Source organism: Coffea eugenioides, chromosome 9 (assembly GCF_003713205.1).
Source record: "Coffea eugenioides isolate CCC68of chromosome 9, Ceug_1.0, whole genome shotgun sequence".
Lineage (NCBI taxonomy): Eukaryota > Viridiplantae > Streptophyta > Magnoliopsida > Gentianales > Rubiaceae > Coffea > Coffea eugenioides.
Genome location: NC_040043.1, coordinates 6,705,101 through 6,726,523, shown reverse-complemented (window position 1 = coordinate 6,726,523; position 21,423 = coordinate 6,705,101). Strand labels below are relative to the sequence as shown.

The 21,423-nt window shown below is 37.6% G+C and overlaps 2 protein-coding genes and 1 pseudogene across 2 annotated transcripts; all 3 read right to left on the bottom strand.

Annotated features, from left to right (window-relative positions):
* Nucleotides 1-8,285: 8,285 nt before the first annotated feature.
* On the bottom strand, nt 8,286-11,693 carry LOC113782077. Its single transcript, XM_027327987.1, has 10 exons — nt 11,583-11,693; nt 11,328-11,455; nt 10,234-10,784; nt 9,868-10,094; nt 9,557-9,763; nt 9,162-9,467; nt 8,995-9,078; nt 8,758-8,889; nt 8,549-8,603; nt 8,286-8,309 (listed from the first exon to the last, which is right to left on the bottom strand). Exons 3-9 carry the CDS (start codon nt 10,760-10,762, stop codon nt 8,550-8,552), a joined length of 1,539 nt encoding a protein of 512 aa, XP_027183788.1. The 5' UTR covers nt 10,763-10,784; nt 11,328-11,455; nt 11,583-11,693; the 3' UTR covers nt 8,286-8,309; nt 8,549.
* A 921-nt stretch (nt 11,694-12,614) lies between these two features.
* LOC113748482 lies at nt 12,615-12,734 on the bottom strand (annotated as a pseudogene).
* Nucleotides 12,735-14,734: 2,000 nt separating this feature from the next.
* Nucleotides 14,735-18,672, bottom strand: LOC113782076 (LRR receptor-like serine/threonine-protein kinase RPK2). The gene is made up of 2 exons (XM_027327986.1): nt 15,266-18,672; nt 14,735-15,131 (listed from the first exon to the last, which is right to left on the bottom strand). The coding sequence occupies exon 1, from the start codon at nt 18,670-18,672 to the stop codon at nt 15,352-15,354; it is 3,321 nt and encodes a 1,106-aa protein (XP_027183787.1). The 3' UTR covers nt 14,735-15,131; nt 15,266-15,351.
* Between the last annotated feature and the right edge of the window lie 2,751 nt (nt 18,673-21,423).

Genomic DNA, 21,423 nt, shown 5'->3' with positions numbered 1-21,423 from the left:
ATTTTTAGGAATTTTTATATAAAAAAAATATTATAATGATTTAATATATATGAGATAAAAAAATGATTGAACAAACGGAGAGTTGTGAATGAGAATTTGAGAGTAGTTTATATGAATGGAAAAATATAGCAAGTCCAAATAACGTAGTGTACTCGCTACGCTATAAATCTTAAAGTCATAAATCTTTTCCTTTTTGACAAGTCAAAAATGTGCGTGACAGATAGGAGGGCCCTATACATTTTTAGCAATAATTAAAGGTCCAAGAAGAAAAGAATCAAAAGAAAGAGAAACATGGTGCTTGTCTTTGTGGTCATTTTCCCTTCTTTTCAGCTTCCCTGTGGAGTGGAGTGCCATAAAAATCAAGAAGAATCAAACAAGAGAGCCCTCCTTAAAATGGGCTTAAAGCATAGCATTCTTGGCATGGTAGCTGGCTTTTTGAGATTGAATCTCATAATTAAAAAATTTGCCAGTGGCGTTAGATCTCTAAAACTGCCTGTTGTTATCCTTTCCTGATTTTGCTTAAAGAGAATTCCATAAATCTGTGCTTGGAAGCAAATCAATTAAAGATAGTTCTTGACACCATAAATTTCATGTGGTTACTTTATGATCTTGGATCTTTGTAAAAGGCCAATAAGTGCAGTTTAACCAAATATATCTAGTAATTACAAAAGTTCGGATGGATTCGATTTCGATCATTATCACGAATTAGGGCATGTTTTCGATATCATAAATTGCTTACAAAATTTTTTACAGATGAATACAATCCTCACATCGACGACAGTGAGGTTTGAACACACGACTTTTTATAAAAAAAAATCCATTCTTATCAATTGAATCAACTTGTGTTCAACCAGGCATTTAGGCACGAAGGAACCAAATGTGGCTGGGAAATTAAATGGGATGAAATTTATTTTGTGTCAAGGTTAGAGTTGGCATGGGGCTGTTGTGTTCGTTTAGATCTTGAGATGCATCGCATTATCTGTGTCGGTAGAAGTGACAATGACCTTTTTCTTTCCCTAACTCTCAAAAAACTGAAAGATTGTTCGGGAAGAGAAAGATGAGGTCTCAATGCGGCGGCTGTGCCTTTCCATGCACAGCGCTGTTTTACCGGCCATCCAGACCGACATAACAGCGCTTGTTCGCTAGTGATATCGCTTTCCCCATTTTACTTCTCGATTGCCATGCCAGCGGCTGGATTCTAGAATAAACAATTTCATACTATTATAAACCTTGACACCAAAAACGATTAAATTTTCTTTTTGGATTGTATGTCGGGAGTTCGAACTCTATTTATAGTGAAAAAAATGTAAATGAGGTGCCAGAAGAGCCAAAAAGGTTCCTCTCCCATAAATTAGGTTATAAAAGTATTATCATTACCGTAAAAAAAATACTATTACAAAAATTATATAGTTGTATTGGAACTTAAAAAAGGTTTTAACTCAAATATATGTTGATATAATTGTGAAAAATGCCTGCACTAGCTCCAAATGGCATCCAAATTTCCTGAATCGAAACTTTGGAGATGTTCAATTTTCAGTTATCATCGGACCAGAACCTCAACGTTGTCCATTTTTTTTTTATTTCAACTTTTCTTTCCACACGAATTCGAGACCTACATGTCGGTAGAAAGAGAAAGTTCCTGGATTGTACGTTAATTGATTAGGCTAAGGTGTGCTATTATTAGGAAAAAAAGAACAGGGAAGAAAAAAAAAACAAAAGGGCTAAGGTGTGCACCAAGAGTACGTACGTAATTTGGGTTTATCTGGTGCAATGCCAAGTGCATCATTACACGTTACAGGATGATAATCCATACGTGTGTTTTGAAACAGGAGATGCAAAGATGGCATTAATATAGCTGTAAACGTGTTTCCGAATTAGTCACCGAATTTGAGAAATTTCGTTCAGTTCTGTCATAACAAATGTTCAGTTCTATACATAGTACATTGTTGAATTGGACGTATCCATGTTCTGCGTTCATAATCAACCTATCGTTTTCCTTTGTCAAAATCTTTCGACCAGTGATGTGCAATTTCGTTCAAGTAACGGGTTAAGAACTACGAAAAAAAGAGAGAAGAAAATGGTCCCGAGAGCAAACTTCGTTGGCGGGTGTCCAGTGGGTCTCCAATTCTCCGGAGCCAGAACTCCAGAACCGTAACCAGTTGATTTTGTTCTAATCCAGAAGAGTTGCAGTTGAACTGGGCAGGGCAAAAAAGCATTGAATTAAATGATGGTCCCGGATTGATCTCATGGCTTCAATATATGGGTGTTTGAGGCTCGTGTCTTTACTGAACATGCTCCCAAGGGCAGAAAACAGCTACTGAATTTCAGCAGGAATGTACAGCTCCAAGATGTAAATTTTGACATAAATGCTTGTGGAGATCGAATTTCAGTTTACCTGCTGTATTCTATCTATGGCATTGGTGAATAGTTCAAGAACGGTTTGATAGAAATGATGAGAAGCCAGATAGGGTACTCGTTACCGACAATGGTACTAATGATCATGATATTTGGTGGTGACAATTATGACAATGATTTTTTTGGTTTTTTAAAGAATTATGACAATCACGTTGAACAAAGAGAAAATCACTCTTTGTACCTTTTTTCCCCCTCAAGATGCCATTGAAATAGGAAATATTATAGGATAGTATCAATGGATCTGTATTCCCTCTAATCCCCTATACACAGTCTAGTTGGGTTTTTTCCTATCCTATGGAATAAGATACTATAAATATTGCTGACGGACCAAAAAAAAAAAAAGGTAAATATTAATGTCAAGGTTTTTTTTTTTAGTGATACAACTTATGGTAAAAGGAAAAACTAGAAAAAAAAATTTGCATGCATGGCTTAATGCAGGCGATTTAAAGCTCGACGAGGAAAGAAAAGGGAAGTTACTCGGTTAATAATATGTGACTTTATTTTTGGGGGTTATATCTCACGTGATGGTCTTGCCAGTTGCAAAATTGGCTAAATTGGCTAAAAGGGTCAAAAATTGAGTTCGAGAGCTATAAAAGTGTTTGCTTAACAGTTGAGAGGTTAAAAGTCGCTCTACTTGAAAGTTCGAGAGCCATCTTTATTCCAATTTACCTCTTGAGGTATAAAAATTACTAATCTATTAAGCTTAACTTACTATTTTAGATAGGAAACTTACTTCCATATTTTTAGGTGTTATCCTATTTAGGTGGATGGATCCAACAAGTAATCAAATGGTCGCTAAAAATGTAACAACCTGTTACACTAGGTAAAAACTGTTTCGTTATCATAATTATCGTTATTACAGCATTATCCATCTCACGTGATGGTCTTGCCAGTTGCAAAATCGGCTAAATTGGCTAAAAGGGTCAAAAATTGAGTTCGAGAGCTATAAAAGTGTTTACTTAACAGTTGAGAGGTTAAAAGTCGCTCTACTTGAAAGATCGAGAGCCATCTAGATTTTTTGCCCATGAAATAATTGTCATGGCTTGTGACCATTTTAATGATAATTCGAAGGAGAACTTGGAAAAAATTGCATGCATTGGACGCTGCTAGCTATACAAAGCTCCATTATAAAGGAAAAGGAAAAAATATTACAGCTCAAGAGTCAAGACTGACCTAGAAAATGGCCAAGACAAATATTCGTGATTTTTAACTTTGTTTTTGATTTTGTACTGTTGGCCTTTAGATGCATGCTTAATTATTAATTATAAATACAATAATTTTAATCATAATTTCATACTTAGTGACGGAAAATACATCAAACATGCAATAAAATAATGCCATTTTTTTCTAGGGAAAAGAAGATGAGAAAAATCTACAGAGAGAGAGATACGGCCGTCCTAATATGGACCTTGACCGAGGTCTACCATACTTATTAGTCTTAATGATGCCTAGCATCAAATGTAATTAGAAAAATATGAGAATCAATAATGCTGTCCAGATTATCATGCAAATGTTAAAAATTTCGTCCAGCCCACCACCATTTTAGGCTGTAATTAAAAATCTTTTATGCTGTTTTTAGATATGATTAAAAATTTCACAAGACAGCTCATGTGAACATGTGAAGAAGAATGAATGTGCCTCAATCCCGTGAAACCGCAGATAACAGTTTGTTTGTTTGGTGGGCTAGGTAAAGTATCTATGGTGTTATTAAATCGAAGGTTCTTCTCCATTCTTCTTCTCTTTTTCTTCTTCTTTTTGTGTGTTAGTATAATTTTTTAAAGAAGGGAATAAATTAGTGTTAATGTTACCATTGTTTAATCAGCTTTAGCACTTTAATCACGGGCTTAAGAATTTTCTTTTCTTTTTCTTTTTCTTTTTCTCTTTTTGGGGTTTTTATCCTCTTTCCTTTTTCTTTGGAAGCATAGTCATAGACTGATAAAAACAAAAAGAGACCGGAAAGAAAATCATGATCGGCCCTTCTTTTTCTTTTTTTGTTTTTTTTGCCCTTTAGGCTCATCTTCTTCCTGTTCTTCTTCTTTTTGTCTTCATCTCTTCTGCCTTTTAAATTATTTTATCAATGCCTCCAGCTATGAGCATTGGATACGTTCAACTTTCTTTTTTTAACCGTCTTATCTTTTTTATTTTTTAACCTCCATCTCTTTTTCCCTTCGTATACATTGTTAAACAAAATATTATCACATTCATTAGCCAAAATGGTCTGACTAATTAATAAGATTTCGATCCGATTCATTCATTACCAATTGGTTGGTTTTAAGATGAAAGGCCAAGCTTTTTTAAACATGGTATTAGAATTGATTGGTTTTAAGATGAAAGTCCAAACTTTTTAAAACATGGCATTAATTAGGACTAGCCATATATCTTCGCTCATTTACAAATGACTCAAATTCTTGGAAAAATATCAGAAACCTCCCCTGACGTTTCTCTTAATATTACATGGCGCCCTTAAAGTTTTAAAAATATTATTTACCTCCCTTACTTTTGTTATTTGTGTAACAAAACTTTTAAAAATCCTAAACTACCCTTTCAATTGCTAAATAAAAATATTCCTAAACCACTTTGTTCACTTTAAGAAAACCATCACTTAAAAAACAATCCCTTGTAGTACTACCACATCATAATGTTATACCCCATAAAAATATAAATTTAAAAATAAAAAAGATATTTGAAAAGAAATACACTTGCACCAATTGAACTGTATATGCTCAAAACCGATTTCTTATGAACTATTTTTTTCCAACATCTGCTCATTGCCTAAACCATTAAATTGTACCAATCATTATAAAAATCCACTCAAAATAAGCAAATAAATCATTACCCACTTTATCACAATTACAAAAAATAAAAGGTAAATAAAATTCAATTTATTATAATTTACAAATAAAATATTGCATAGTCATCCAAAAAATGAGTAAGAGAGAATGATGGAGAAAAGGGAAAGAGAAGAAAGTGACTTTGATTTCTTTTTTTTAAAAAAAATTTTGACATCCATTTATTTGATATGTGAATTATGTATCAAGTTAGGGTTAATATAGTCTTTTTACATTTATCAGGGGAGGTAAGTGATATTTCAAAAATCTCAGGAGTGCCAAGTGATATTAGGAGAAATCTCAAGGGAGGTTTCTGATATTATCCCCAAATTCTTCTGTGCATCGGGCTTGATTGGGGATAATACCAAATGAAATTTTTGCATGCAGTCCTAAATTAAGTTGCATGTACCAGGGTAGTCTAATTACAAGTTTAGATCATATATGTCGGTTAAATTTTGTAAAATTCAACGGTATAATGAGTTAAAGAATTTATGAAAAAAAAGAAGAAGAAGAATGCAGAAACAAGTTGAAATGAGCAGAACAGGACGTTCTCTTCATTCTTTTGTTGAATCTCTATGCAGTATTCAAGGTGACTTTCCCGAAAAAGAACAATCAGAACAAATGGTGGGTGCTTTAGGTAGAGAAGAATGCTGGCACCTGCTGAATATAAGCTGGATATTTTGCTGTAATTTCCATTCTGCAAATAAGCAAAAAATTCGAGATTTCAAAAAAAAGTATTGATTTTGTTTTCCGAATTTAAGAAGGAGATCCATTTTCTACACTCATGTAGCTAGGCAAAACAGTTAGCCGAAAACTTCGAGATGTATACCACCAAACTATGAATTCTTCGATCCTATGATGCATGTGGAATGAAGTCCTTCTCCATGCATAAAGATACTTGTAGCCTTGAGCTGTCTATAATGTAAATGCTTAATAGAAGAAGATCATCAAGTGCCCTTTATTTTTTTGCCTAAGTTATAACAAAGGACTGAGTATCCCAACTTGCAAGCGAAGATATCTTTGCTTCTCTTACCTATACTTTAATGTCAAGCTTTACATCCCGTACGTCTAAATTCAAAAGTTCATGGAGATGGGGTTCAGGTATTTTATATGTGCAAGTTTCTAGTTATGATTAACTAGATAAAGTTGCAACGATAGTGCAGGAGGAGTGCGGGAGCCATAAATCCAAGTTAGAGGATGTAATTTTCAACTATTACGTCAAATGTGATAATACGGAATGATAGAGGTACATCTTACATGTACCTTTGAATTTAAGTCTAAAGTGCAAAATCTTTTTCTTCTTAGAGGGACATCTTTGTTTAACTTGAAATAGATCCAATACTCTTGTGAAACTAGAAAGTAACAAGTATCAAGCTTAGTTGTACTAGAAAGTAACAAGTATCAAGCTTAGTATCAAGATAGGAGCCTAGATTCTAGATGTGAATTGATTAGTGATTATGCCTTAGGCATATTTCAAGATGAGGTATGGATCAATCATCAGTGTGTCTAATACTTTTTGTATAGAATCACTTGAGTTTTTGCTCATATAAGTGTACATCTTTTGTCCATCAATACAAAATCTATCGTTGCAGAAAAAAAAAAAAAACAAGTATCAGGCGTAGTTGTTTAGGGAGCTACATAGATATAGAAGGGAAATTCACTACTTTTAGGGGAGGCAAGTATGGTACAATTCAAAGAATATTTAAAAATTTTAAGCCTATATTGTGAATTTTGCAAAGTTGGGCGACAAGGGTGCTGTTTTTCACTCTCCACTACATGTGGCTCTTGCCATTGTACATAAACATCTTGGATACTTATTATGGGTGTTTTCTTTGATTGTTGCACCTAATTCTAGATTCTAATTTTAATAAATCAATTTCTTTTTGTACTCTCATTTGCTTTTGTCCCAAGATTATGATTTTTCAATAAAAAAAACACTAAACTTAAAAATCTATCCAAGAGTAACTTTTGTTAATTCTAATTATTTAACATTTTACGAAATCTCTAACAACTTATTAGAGTTCTAGTACACAATTAATCTCGGCATATATTCTTTGAATTTTTTGTGAGTACTTAGAAAAGAGGGATGCATATACTAAATCTTTAGATAAGTTTTGAGAATGTATGATTTTCTTCATGGCAGATTATGTCACCCCCAACTCCAATTCTTCATAGTTGGCAGACTTGACGGCTGAGATTAGTCGAACTTGAGCTCGAGTTGACCTCAGCTGAGATCAACCCAAGCTCGGCTAGATCCATCTCAGCCATCTTCATATTTTAGATCAACGGTCAAAATCAACATAAAATGGATTGTATTAATCTCGACCATCAAAAAAGTCCAGTGTGATTGCAGATAACGATGTGCCTATTGAACATTCCATTAATATCCCAAAAATCACATCTAATTTATCACTAATAACCTTCAGTACTTAACAAGTACTCAATGGCCATCAAAATTGAACACTTGGAGTGCATCTTAACATGTACCCAACACTACAAGAAAACTGACTTTTCACGACGCCAGAAATATGCTGCAAAAAGTCCAAAAACCGCCGCGAAAACCTTTTTGCGGCACAAATGCGACGGAATTAAATTGTGCCACAAAAGTAGCCGTTACAAAAGAAAACGACACAATTTTTCAACATGTCGCATGCATTTGCATCACTCTACTTGCGGCACAAAAAATGCGCTACAAAATGTCCACAATGTCATGCGACAAAAACTTGCGTCGCAAAAAAGTCACCAATATAAAGACCAGAAATCAAATTTTTCATGGTACAATAATTATCATGCTCAAATATCCTAAAATCGAATATTATAACAAAATATAGTTCCACAATACACTAGAATAAAGTACCATACATTGTTTTAGTCAAATTCTACAAACTTTATCATTTAATATTGTTCGCTCCAATTACAAGATGTTTCATATATTCCAAAATGTGCTTGTCTTCAAAAGTACAACACTTCATCATACATCTCTCAAAAACATCTTCATATCTCCCAATCCGCATGCTTCCAATGTACCATCAAGTCTAGGGCTGCAAAGTGTATTCTATTAGTCCCCTGCTCATATAACCCCAACCCATTAAGCATGAAGAAAACGTTAATATAACAATAGATACTGAAACGGAATTTGTAATTCAACCTTTTCACAGACACTGAAAATTAAGACCACTTCTACTACATTATGTCCCATAAATAGCTGGCTAAATCTTAACAAAAACAGCTCGTCTTCCCAATCATACAAATACTCAATGGAAAACTTGACAGAATAGAGTTATTTCCAGAAACTTTTCCAGTACCTCAAGCAAGTCGTTTGCAAGTAGTCCTGCTCCTTTTCTTCTTTGTATGATGGTTCTGGTATAACAAAAGACTAGTCAATTAAATATCAACAAGGAGCTCATGCACAAATAGTCATCAACAAGGAAGTCATGCACAATTCAATATCAACAAGGAACTCAGCAAAATTGGTCTTCTATAGAAGGACCAACTCAAAGTACGCATACTATACCTCAAGAATATCAGCAATTGAAGAAACTTTTTTATTCATTTCACACTTGTTTATTTCAGCATCATTTGTTCCAATTTCCTTGTACATTTCAGCATCATTTGTTCCAACTTCCCTGTTCATTCTATCACCAACCTGTTACATTATCAACAAAGTGTGAAGAAAAGAAAATCAGGCCATAGCTGCTGATATTTCAGAGAGTTTGAACACAAAATCGAATTGTATGAATTAATATACAACCTCTAATGAGTCCGAAATTTGAGATTGTTTTGCTGCATTCATTTCTCTTCTTTGGAGTGATGCCAAGTCACATGTGGATGCCCTCTGGAAGAACAAAGATCAATAGTAACTAAAGCAATAAAAAAATTAGAAAAACTATAATATTTAACAAAATAGTTATCCCAAACCATTCTTGCTTCAAATTGAGCAATCAACTCCTCCTTAAAATTTGCCAATTTCGAATTCATTTCTTCTCGTAGTTCACCACGTATGATTTCCACTTTCTCATTCACTGCATCCTCAAATGCTTTCTTTTGTCCATCATTCATGTTATCTGACATCCTATACACGTCTTTTGGAGTCGCACCTCCCCCATAAGTTCGAAGACGACCTGGTTTTTCAGGTCCAAGAATATTTTCATAGAGTATATCTTTCACAAAATTATCATCCCTGGATGTCTCTGGCAGTTTTTGTATTTCCTCATTCATAGTTGCCTAAATTGAAAAACAGACAGAAGAAAGAATTATTTATGAAGTAAAACCAATAAAAAGTGACTAAAAGAGATGTGACAATAAATACATGCCTTGACATCTTCTAAGCTCCAATAATCAACCAAAATAGGCCATTGATCCTCCTCAACTCTTGCAGGACAGTGTGCTAATAGCCATGACCTGTGCCTCCTATAAGGAGTGAAATACATGCTCTTGACTTTTGATTTCCAATTTCTCCACAATTTGCTGACCCTTATCATTTGTACTTTCTTGCATGTATCATCAATATTTGTATTTCTCTATCAAAAATTACAAAACAAAAGTTTAAACATTCACAAGCTACAAGATTGTATGAAATAAAAAGAAAAAAAATGTTGCTAACTTTGATAGTGAGTCAAAATACCTTAATATCTTCCCAAAATCTCTCCTTAGATCCTTCAGGCATGGCCCTCCAATCTGTGTACGTGAGTGGTAATTTATTACCATCCTTTACTAAGATTCCTACTTGACTTATATACTGTGTAGCATTAGGACCAATTACTTGGCCCCGTGCATTCCAAACTAACTCCAATTTCTTTCCACCACCCCAACCAGCACTTCGTCTGGCTAGTCCTCTACCACTATTGTCTCCTGTGTACAAAAAACACATACACATACAAAAGAAGAAATTGTGATTCATATAATTTTTTTTATGAATATTATACAAAGCTTATAATAAGGAATGCTAGACTCAAAACTATTTGTGGTAATCTTTTCTTTTCCAACCGACCTTCTTCACTAGAATCATCATCATCAAAAGTACCATCAAAGACATCCTCTATGTCTTCTGAATCATATGAAGAACCTGATCCAGCTTCAGAATCATTGTTATCAAAGGAATCTGGTTGCTCACGATGGTCTACTAGTGGTTGAGAATGAAAGCCTTGACCGATATGTGAATTAGGATGGGAATTTAGTTGAGAATCAGCCTTGGAGTTCAACTGATGTGAATTGGCTTTAGAGTTGAACTGAGAAGCAGCAATAAAGCTAGAAGCTGAGTTTGAATTTGAATTGGAGTCATGTGATTTCGCTTGACAATTAGGTCGAGAAACAGAGTTTGAGCTAGATGTAGGGTCTATGCGTATTCCAGGCATTGCCCCAATGAATTTATGTGCTGGAGGCTTTGAATAATGACTGGGGCAAGTCTGATAAGATTGAGAGCTTGACTGTAGTGCAGGGTTCAAACTATTAGTGGACTCAATATGCGCTCCGGACATTGGCCCAACAACTTTGCGGGGCCCCTTCTTACTTGGTGCCATGGAAAACCTATAAAAGCAGCTTCTGACTCGAGCCGAAAAGAAAAATGTTCTAAAGGAATGGATTTTGGACCCATTTCACAAATTCAAAAGGCGTCACATTGTCTTGTTATCTTTTTTTTATGGATCCTTCTTTATCAAAGTTTAATCATCACGCAGAAATAGTTGAATTCTTTTTGGGCACTATTGTAGCAATCCATCATCCTAAAGCCACTTTAGCTCAGCCTCCAATTTGCCTAATGAGTACTGACATTGAAGCTCAATTTCCAACGCTCCAACAAACATTCTGCACCCCTTTTTTTTTTTTTTTTTTTTTAAAAAATACGTTTGTCCTGCCAATCAAATGTTATCATCAATTATTTGTCTTCTTGGCTTCAAACCTTAATAATTACCTATTGTTATGCTCCAAGACCAAAATTAGCAGAGTTAGATCATCTTTCAGACTCCAAAATGAATCAACTCAACCGATGATTCCTTCAACATACAGAACATATAAACAGCAGGGGAAATGGAATAACTGATTAACTTATTCTGGTTCTTTTTTTTTTCTTTTTTGATTTAAAAATACCTGTTGCTGATGAGCACCGTAATCAGCTCTGTTTGAAGCAATTGACTGCAGAAGCTCCGGCAACCGGCAGGAAGCAGCTTCGCCACCACCCTAACAAACCGCTGCTTACTTCACTCCTGTAGTTTAATCTCAGAAAATTTATCAAAATAAATGCAAATTTTCAGAAACATGATCCGAACTCGAAACCCTAACAAGTCTCTAGATGTAAAAACATCGATTCATTAAAAAAAAAAGAAAAAAAGATAGCAATATTACCAGTTGGAGCGAGACAGAGGAAAAGGAGTGAGTAGAGTAGATAGATCTGCAATCAAAAGTTCTGTAGGAAAAATAGCTTGGATTTGGAGTGCGGCGGAGGATTCCAAAGAAAAAGAGATCTCTGTGTGCTAATGCGTGCGAGGAGGACTGATTTTGGGGCCGGAAGAGCGGCTGCCCTGCCGCTGGTGCTGGGTGGACGCAGATCGAGTTGGCCCAGATTTGAGCTGGGGAATATGACGAGGTGTAAAATTTGACAAGGTAAGGCTAAATCCCAGCTTTTGGGTGGTGGCTTTATTAACCCCCGGATCAAAAGCAGAGCCTCTATCTTCAATACGGATCCGACCCGAACCTGTTGATTTTTAAGTCGCGAAGTATAAAGTTCGTTGACCTTTTCAGCTTTTGGGTGGTGTAAACTATGTCGTTTTTATGTAAAAATTAGGAACCGTTGTGAAATTTGCAGCACAAATTGAAATTTGCTGCTTATTTGCCGCACTTTCTCCTTGTGCCACAGCAAAAGCGTTGCAACAAGCCCGTTTTCTTGTAGTGCAATACCCACATGTTAGAAAAACCTTATATGTTTTAATCTTAGATTGATTGTAATGTTAATACCATCTAGAACACTGTTAACTATTCACAAAACTTGTTTAGGTTAATCCTTTAAGGGTTTAGCTAAAGGGTGTCTAATAGACACTCGTTAAGAGAGTTTTAAGAGTTAATTCTTGGATAAGAGTGTTATTAATTTTTTTTTTTAAAATCTATATGCAAGGATGCAATAAATGTGACGCTTGTTAGAAATATTCATGCTTTAGCACATTTGGCTAGATAATTATTGAGTATTGACTATACTAACAAAAAATTGTTTAATTACTAGAATTATGATCACATCAATTTAGATTACTCTTGCAAGACCCAAATTATATACTATTAATGAAAATTATTTATCTATGAGAACTATTGAAGGCTTCCAAAAGAGGAAGGCACTCCTCTTTTGGAATCAACTATCTAGCTAAAAATTGGCACTTGAATTATGGGAGGCTTCCAAAAGAGGGAGCCTTCCTACAAAAATTGGGGTATGCCACTAGGTGCAGCGAGCACACGGTATTCTTTAGTAAAAGGCGAAAGAATAGTTCGCTATGTGCTCACTGCGTGGCTCCACGACTGATAACTGCTAAGGAGGACTTCTATATACAAAGGAAGCTGGCTCTCGTCTGCTTCCGAATAGCGATGTGGGACTTCTTCATCCTGTGTTTGCATGCTTTCAAGTTTCAACTGATGCTGTGTGTTATCTGGACAAACAAACAGGAAGTCTAACTGGGTCGATGCCAAATGTGATAGTGCAACAATTTAAAACAAGAAGTTCAAGGGACATAATTGATCTACAATGTCACCTTGAGGATACCGTTGTGATTAGTTATTTGATTTTTAAATGAGTTACTCATGCAATTTAGTCCAACACTTCCAAGAATTTCTTGGTGTTCAATTCCTGTCAGATACCTCCGCAGCAGCAAGGAAGCAAACCCAACAGCCCTTTTAAAATCATCTCGTAGGAAATGTCGAAAATTTTGGAGTCTAACTTGTGTTAATGGCTCTTATTGCTTTTACTCTTGACAATGAAGTATATCACGAAGGTGATAGCTCTTGCGAAAGCTCCTTTATCTGGATTATAATCTGTTTGAATTTGGTGGAGAATTGGGGATCACATCACAGGTTATGATGATCATACTTGTGACAGAATATGCATCAAGGATGCAAATGTGCTTCTTCAAGACAGATCCATGGGAGGCTAAAAAATTTTGTAGACAACAAGCTACGAAGAAGGGCATATGCATTAAGTTATTTCGGGTCAAGCATACGGCAATTATCCAATCTCAACTAAGCCCGACTTTTAGGCCTCACAACTAAATTCTTCCATTGACAGAGAAGCCTGTTTATGCGACACTGAACAAATCAGATTTGTTTACTTTCTTTTGATCAAGAGTTGATTCCTTTTCCATTCGATATCAAGAAATTGCTTCCCTTCCTCTAGTCAAATCCAGTTCAAAACACAGTTTGGCGTCCTAAAATCTTATGTTTCATTTTGAATAAATGTAATGAGCTTAAATTACACAATTTTCATATTGCTTCTCTACTCTTATAAACACTACTGTATACCACATTGTGCAGGGAAAGGCGCAGAAAGTGTGAATTAGCAGTGCTTCAGCACCTGTTCCTCTAGCTTACTGCTTGTACAAAAGCTTTGGACAGGGTTCATAATATAAAACCATGTCTTTCATCCTGTATAAAAGTGGTTTCTTTTTCCTTTCTCTGGAACTCTATGTCAACAATACTGCCGATTGTATACCAAAAAACGTTTCTTTGTCTTGCTTTTCATTCTTGACCTGGCTGAAATTTGTGAGTTGTGATATGATCTTAAGGTGGCACCACATGGTTTAGCTTGACTATGAAGCAAAGCATGTATTTCTAACTATAGTTTCATCTGTCATTTTGAGACAGGATTGGAAGAAGACATCACAGCACAGGTCTAAAGCGTGTCAATGTAATAAAGGGGACAACTACAGGGACTGCCATTTTCCTGCTCAATTTTGTTGCTTCACAAACTAGAGCTAATGTGGTAAATTCTGAAGAAGAAGCAGTTGTTTGGCAGTAAGCCGTGATATTCATTTTTTCTGGTTTGTTCCTCAATGTAAATTTTGTGAAAGTGTATTTGAAATCTGTTCACCTTGGAAAGCAGTTTATTTTTTGCAGCAGTACATCTTTTGGGGAGTGGAATCCCTATGCTAGAACCGTTCTTGAGAATCCCTGGCTTGTGAGAGTGGAAATTCCTCGTGTAAAAGGATGTGGTGATAGACAATGAAATTTCTCCACAAAGCTTGTACCTCGGCTCATACAACTTTGAAGCTGCCCGAGTTTTGATTGTTGCATTTGAAGGAAAATGTAAGATGGAGAAACCAGATATTTCATTTTGCTGCCACGTCTAAAGCAGAAATTAAAGATGTGTGAAGAAGGCATTTCCCATGATTGAAAAGGAAGGATTCAAAAAAATGCTACAGATGCGTTTTCCTACTCCTTTGGAGGTTTAAGCCTTGCTATGAATGGGCTCTAGAATGCTACATAGTCTAGAGGTTTCTAGAGGTATATGCAGATAAATTTATATACATGCATGGATATATATATATATATATATATCCAGTCTAATTGACTGAACACTGCAGGAATTGTAATCTAGCAATCTAACGTGTGAAAGTATTGTTACCCCGAAAACATAAGATAGATCAGGGCTATCTATAGCTATCCATCTAGATTCCCAGACCAGTAGAGAGGCATGAAAGAAACATAAGGACCTTGTTCTCTGTCCAAGATACAATTCAAGATGGAGACCAGAATGATACCACTCCAGGCCCACATTCTCATGATCATCTGCTAAGTAATTGCCATCCTTTGCAAGACATTGGGAGCAAGTCTCCGATCAGCAGATGCAGAGTGGCCCCTCCACTCTTGTGAAGTGTTTGATTCTGCAAGATTGTTGTTGTCGCCTTCATCATCAGCTTCCTGCTATGGAGTTCAAAAAAGGAAAGTTAACCTATGAAGATTGCTGGAAAAATGGATTGCATATGTTCTAAATTTTGCGTAATATTGGGGTACTTATCCCCCTATTTACCACCAATAAATTCAACTAATCTTACCCTAATATTGTCCAAACATAAAGTGAAGACTTTGGCTCTGGTAATTCCATTGTGTTTAGAGCAGGCGAATCCGCTCATTGCTTGTTTCACACGTTTAACTGGTTCAATTTATCAAGAACTTGTTTCGTAGAGGGACGCACGGACACGGACTCCACGGTGCAACTTGATGCAAGCCTCAACATGGCTAGCAAATCATCGTGCGGACCAGATTGCCATAATTCAGGTGAGAAGAGCTCAAAGGAACGCCCTTCTGCAACCAGTAACCTGGCCCAAGCAACAATATTGAAACCATTTCCATATTCAGAGAAGGAAGGATCAAGAGACTTCTTTCCTGACAGCAGTTCCAAGAGAACCACGCCGAAGCTATAGACATCTGCCTTGTCTGAAACCCTGCAAGTCGTCGCGTACTCTGGTGCAACATAACCAAATGTGCCTGCTACATCAGTGGTGGCATGTGTCTGGAAAACTTCCAGAAGCCGAGCCAATCCAAAGTCTGACAGGTACGCATTGAGTTCCTCGTCAAGCAAGATATTGCTGGGCTTTATGTCTCGATGGACTATGCGCGGAACGCATGAGTAGTGGAGGTAAGTGAGAGCCTTAGCTACATCGACGGCTATCTTGTGTATCACCCGCCACTCTTTATTCATGCATGTTTCTTCATGTATAAAGGTGTCAAGATTTCCCCCGGGAAGGTAGTTGTAGACTAAGAACATTTCAGCCTTGCCAACATAGTATCCCATGAGTGTTACAAGGTTCTTGTGTCTTATTCTTCCTAACGTTCTTATCTCTGCATCAAATTGCTGAATACCTTGAAATCTACCAATTGATAGCCTCTTCACTGCCACGAGGAAGCCAGGGACAAGTTCAGCCTTGTATGTAGACCCAAAGCCGCCAGAGCCGATGAGATTCCCCACGCTGAAATTCCCAGTTGCTCTAATGACATTGTCATAATTCAACCCTGGAGGAGCACCTGTAAAAGTCACTACAACTTTCCTCCTCAGGCTAGCAAGCCTACTAAGCTTTCTCCTCCCAAGAATAAAAACAAATATAACTGCGAGTATCGAAACCAAAACAGACACAGAAGTGGATATTCCTATGACAAAAGATCTCAATTTACTTCGGTTTTGCCACTTGCGCACTTTAAGAGGGAAAGGAAGCCCAGTCGGAGGCGCTGAAGCACCATGATCGGGGCATGACTGTAGAAATGGATTGCCTTTAAAGCTGTCACAGTTAATTGCATGCTTAAAAGGAGGTATGGGACCAGACAAGTTATTGAATGATAGGTCAAGAAGAGCAAGGTTGGAAAGGGCTGCGACTGATGAAGGTACTTCTCCGGATATGCTGTTATGATCTAGCAACACAATTTCAAGGTTTTTTGCATTGCCAAGATTTGTTGGAATGTATCCTCTGAGATCATTATGAGATAAATTCAAGGCCATCAGCGAAGTCAATTCACCAATTTGATTTGGAATTTCTCCAGTCAAATTGTTCTCAGCGAGAAGAACATGTTGTAAGCCTTCCAACTCCCCAAGTCTCTCGGGCAGGTAGCCAGATAGTTTATTTCTGCTGAGGTCTAGATGTTGAAGCTTTTTCAAGTTCCCCACCTCTGCTGGGATGGAACCATTTATCAAATTCTGTGCAGCTTCAAAGTAAACTAGGCACGAGCAATTGAAAAACTTGGCGTCAATCTCTCCATATACTTGGTTGGAATTCAAATTCAAATAGAAGCTTCGCAGATTTTCACAGCTGGGCAAAGACTTGCTCGACAGAGTCGCATTGAAAACATTATTGTTTAAGAACAACCAATATGATACTTTGACAGGAGCAGCCAACAAAATAGAGAAGAAGGGCAGTGGACCAGAAAAGTAGTTCCAGCTAAAATCATGAGTTACTACAACTGGAACATCACTACCCAGCAAAGCAGCTCCAGAGAGATCAATATCTTGAGAATGAGATGCCCAACAAGGACTGATAAAAGAGTAAGCAGTATGAAGAAGGCCTTCCTCAGCTTCCAAGTCCAGAAGGCCTAGCAGGTCTACTCCACAAGAAGATTTCACGGCCAAGCCACCACATCTGCTGCTGTTTCCGTTGGTATCAAAAGTATCCTGAATAAGAATAAATCCAGAAAGGGAATTTCGGCTTACGTTGAAATAGGCCGTACAAGGGATTTGGAAATTCGGCGGCAAATAACCCTGCAACGCATTTGAACTCAAGTCCAAGAAAGTGAGATTAGTACACATGGCGGCCAAGCTGTAAGGCATAGAACCAATGATGTTATTGAGGGCCAAGTTGAGAACCCTGAGAGAGCAAGATGGCGTCCATTTAGTAGGTAATGGTCCAGCCAGATTGGCCCTGGGAGCCCAAAGCATTTGAAGATTGGGAAGAAGCAAGACCTGGAAGGGTAGGCCTCCATTGAAGGCATTAAATTCTCCCCTGAAGGTGGCAAAATCGAGGCCTGACGGTGGTGGAGAGTCAGATTCAAGCAACAAATTGGTCAGGACAAGAACGGAGAGGCTCTTGCAGTTGGCAAGCTCAATGGGGATGGTGCCGGTGAGACTGTTCCTGGATATGTCGAGAACCTGTAGTCGAGAGAGATGGCCTAGTGTTGAAGGGATCTTGCCTTCGAAGAGGTTTCCGTTGAGCAAGAGAGCGGTGAGATTCGAACATGTGCCTATGTTAGCGGGAATGTCGCCAACCAAGAAATTGTTAGAGAGGCTCAAGTAAGTGAGAGATTGGGGGCATCCATTGGAACTGGATTTGGACGAGGATAGGGTCCCTGAGAGAAGATTATTGGATAGATCGAGGACAGCCAAGGCCCCGGTGGAATTTAGGAAACCTGGGGGGATGGAATTGGAGAGAGAGTTGTGGGATAGGTTAAGGAAGCGAAGTGAGAGAGATAGGGAGAGCGAATGGGGAATGGAACCGGAGAGATTGCAGCCTTGGAGCTCCAAGATTTGGAGAGAATTGAGAGAACCGAGTTGTGGGGGAATGTGCCCAGAGAAGGCATGGTGAGCAAGGGAGAGGGTGCGGAGGTGGGTGAGGTGGGCAAGGGAAGGAGAGAGGGTGCCGGAGAGAATGTTGAACCCATTTGGTTGTCGGCCTTGGGAGGGGATGGTGAGGTTAAGAGAAACGACCCTGGAGGAGATGGGATCACAGGAGACGCCGAACCAGGATGAGGAGGAGGAAGAATTGGAGCAGGGATTAGGTGAAGTGTTCCAGGAGCCAAGAAGGTTGGAGGGATCGGAGTAGATCATGGACGCCTTGAAGCTCAGAAGCCAGGTAGCATCATTGTCTTGGTCTTGGTCTTGAGAAAGAGCTGCAGCATTAAACCGGTGTATTGGAGTGAGAGCCAGCATGGAGAAGAGGAGGAAGAAGAAAGTAGGAAAGAATGCTGCACTGGATGTCATCTTGAACAAAACGAGCGAATAGCTGCTGCTTGCAGCCTCCTCTTCCTCCTTGCAGAGAGCAGCAGCTTGATCTAACCTCTGATCATTGGCTTATTTGCCTTCACTTTTCATGGAGGTAGGCGGGCTTGGTATGGTGGTCTAATCTGAATTCTTAGTTACTTGGATATGTTCATTCCAAGTTTGTTTAGCTGATAAAGAGAAGAAGGCAAAACGTGGGGGGGCAATCCATATAATGTAAAATCACACATTAATTCAAGTTTCATTACGTGTAAAAATTGTTGAAATGAGAGAGTGAGAGAAAAGGGATATACCTAAGCAAGATATTCGAAAGTGTTGCTTTTGTGGGCTAGCTTGCAGACGAGATCTGGTATACTGTGTAGTGCCAAGTACTTTCAATAGCAGACAATAAAGTATAAGGAGGAGGAGCTTAGGAGCAGAGCTGAGAGATGATTAGCGGAGCAGAGACGGACTGACGTGCGTGGTAATTGGTGAGCAGTAAAAGTGCAGCAGCAGCAGCAGCTGAAATGAGAAAATCTCCCCCAAGCCCGCCAGTCAGGTTCCGTAGAGTAGGAAAGCACTCTTCAATAATAATCACTGAAGCATAATAGGACTTGGGAGTCCATTCACAGATACTAGATAAGATCTTGAGATTGCTTGATCATCCATGATCGTCAGAATCTGTCCTATACTGGTATCTGCAATGAATTGACTACTTCCTTCTCCTCCTCCTCCCCTGCTGAAGTCAAAACTTTGTGACTGGATGGAAGGTTAAGCTTTTCTTCAGTCCGATGCCCTGTTGCCGCCTCTCTCAACTCTAGTCAAAATTATTTGTAGCTGTCGTTAACTGATGGAACATTTTTTTTTATATCAGAGATACTGGAATTGTGGAATCCTTGTCGATTGCTCTGCTTGCACTTTGGAATGTTGGTTTTTTGCTAGTGTCCTCAGGCAAAACAAAAACAGCCGGCCATGGGCCCATCGGCATCTACCTCTATCTCTCTCCTTCCCACTACCTCATTGGCCTTCTTCTTGTTCTGCTCTTCCTGTCACACATGCCTGTCTGCTCTGTCGTCGCGGCCTCCCCTTCCAGGAATGGAAACAGTTAAACAAATAAAACCATCACTCAACACCCCATTTTGTTTGGCTATTCATTCAATACATTCAACCATGGTTCGCCATCGCGGGTCGCAATCGCATCGCGGTCTCGGTTGTTCCACATCCGTCGCTGCATATCGGTTGAATATCGGATGATACGCATATTATAATACATGAAAGTTTTCAAAAATTTTGAAAAAATTACTAAAATTAAAAAGTACCAAAAAAGCATAGATTAAAAAAATATCCGAGTCGACTCGAATATATCGGCTGATATTATGCATCACGGATTCAAATCAGCTAATATCGGCCGAGTCAGAGCGAGTTGTCGCGGATATGATAATATCATCATATCTGCATTTCGGGGATCGGTATCGTACCGTTTCCTCTGTTCTAGTTACGACTCGGCCGATACGTATGGCGAACTTCAACAGAAAATTTTTTTTTTGTCAATAATTAATTGAACATTTGAACTTGTACATGGGAGTTTCACCCACCACAATGACCTCCAAACTGAGACAATAAGACATGGACTTATTAACTAATCTGTCATAATCGTTGTGGGTTCAAATGGTTAAGGCCATTGATTTCTTGTTTAGAAAGTCCATGTAGTTAGTAGCCCACTGATAAACGGTGACTGAGTAGGTGTAGTTAAGGACTTTGGCCATCATCAATGGTGGCATTCGAATCGCTCCAACTCGACCTTTACTGATAATAGTAACAACAGATGATGTTGATTGCAAGATTTATAAAAAAAAAAAAAAGAATCTGGAAAGATAAACAGCTATTGTTTATACATTTATCAACCAGCTGGATCCAATAGTCAAGACTCATTTCTTCTTTGAGTGCGCGGTCTAGTTCCATAGCCACCTAACTCGTGGCAATGGATACTATCCAATCTCTGATCAATGATCAAAGGATACATAGTTTTGCAGGCTGAAAAGGAAAACATGATATATCAGATGCATCTCAGATTGTTCTTGTAGAATAAGTATATATATATCTTGAAGGGTTCTCAAATAAATGAACAGCACATAAGCATATATGATTACTAGACCTATTGGAAAGTAGCTAAATTATGTATTTTATGATCATTGCCATGATTTCTGTGTTCTATGGTGGGCAAATGATCCGTAGAGGAGGATGATGACAACAATGACAAAACTTAAAAGCACTCCGAATGAAGAATGCATCCATGCTTTATCATTAATATCAATCTTATTTTAGCCCCTCTTAAGTTATCAGAGGAATTGTAGGAACTACAAATTTAGAAGTGGGTAAATTAGGCATTACAACAAAATAAAAGGACATGATTATATATATATATATATATATATATATATCTCTATATATATATATGTTTTTTTGTGTGTGTGTGTGTTGCATGTGTTATTGTCAAGACTCAAGAGTAATTTACTGTTTAATCTTCCAATGATAATCATATTACTCCCTACGTCCCACTTTGATAGTCCTGTTTTCCTTTTTCATTTGTCCCAAATTGTAGTCCACTTTCCAATTGAAAAATGTAGTTGTATTTTAATTTTCCTAAAATGCCCTTATTCAATGTAAGTTGTTGTTACTGTAAACCTATCCCATTTAATGAGAATTGATTCTTTTTTTACCATCAATTCAAATTCTCATAAGGTTGTACTCTAA

Coding starts and splice junctions, on each gene's coding strand:
- LOC113782077 (XM_027327987.1), bottom strand. CDS start 10,762: ATGGCACCAAGTAAGAAGGGGCCCCGCAAAGTTGTTGGGCCAATGTCC. Junction 9,079..9,161: donor CTCAATTTGAAGCAAGAATG/GTTTGGGATAAC, acceptor TTGTTCTTCCAG/AGGGCATCCACATGTGACTT. Junction 8,890..8,994: donor AAATTTCGGACTCATTAGAG/GTTGTATATTAA, acceptor ATAATGTAACAG/GTTGGTGATAGAATGAACAG.
- LOC113782076 (XM_027327986.1), bottom strand. CDS start 18,672: ATGACATCCAGTGCAGCATTCTTTCCTACTTTCTTCTTCCTCCTCTTC.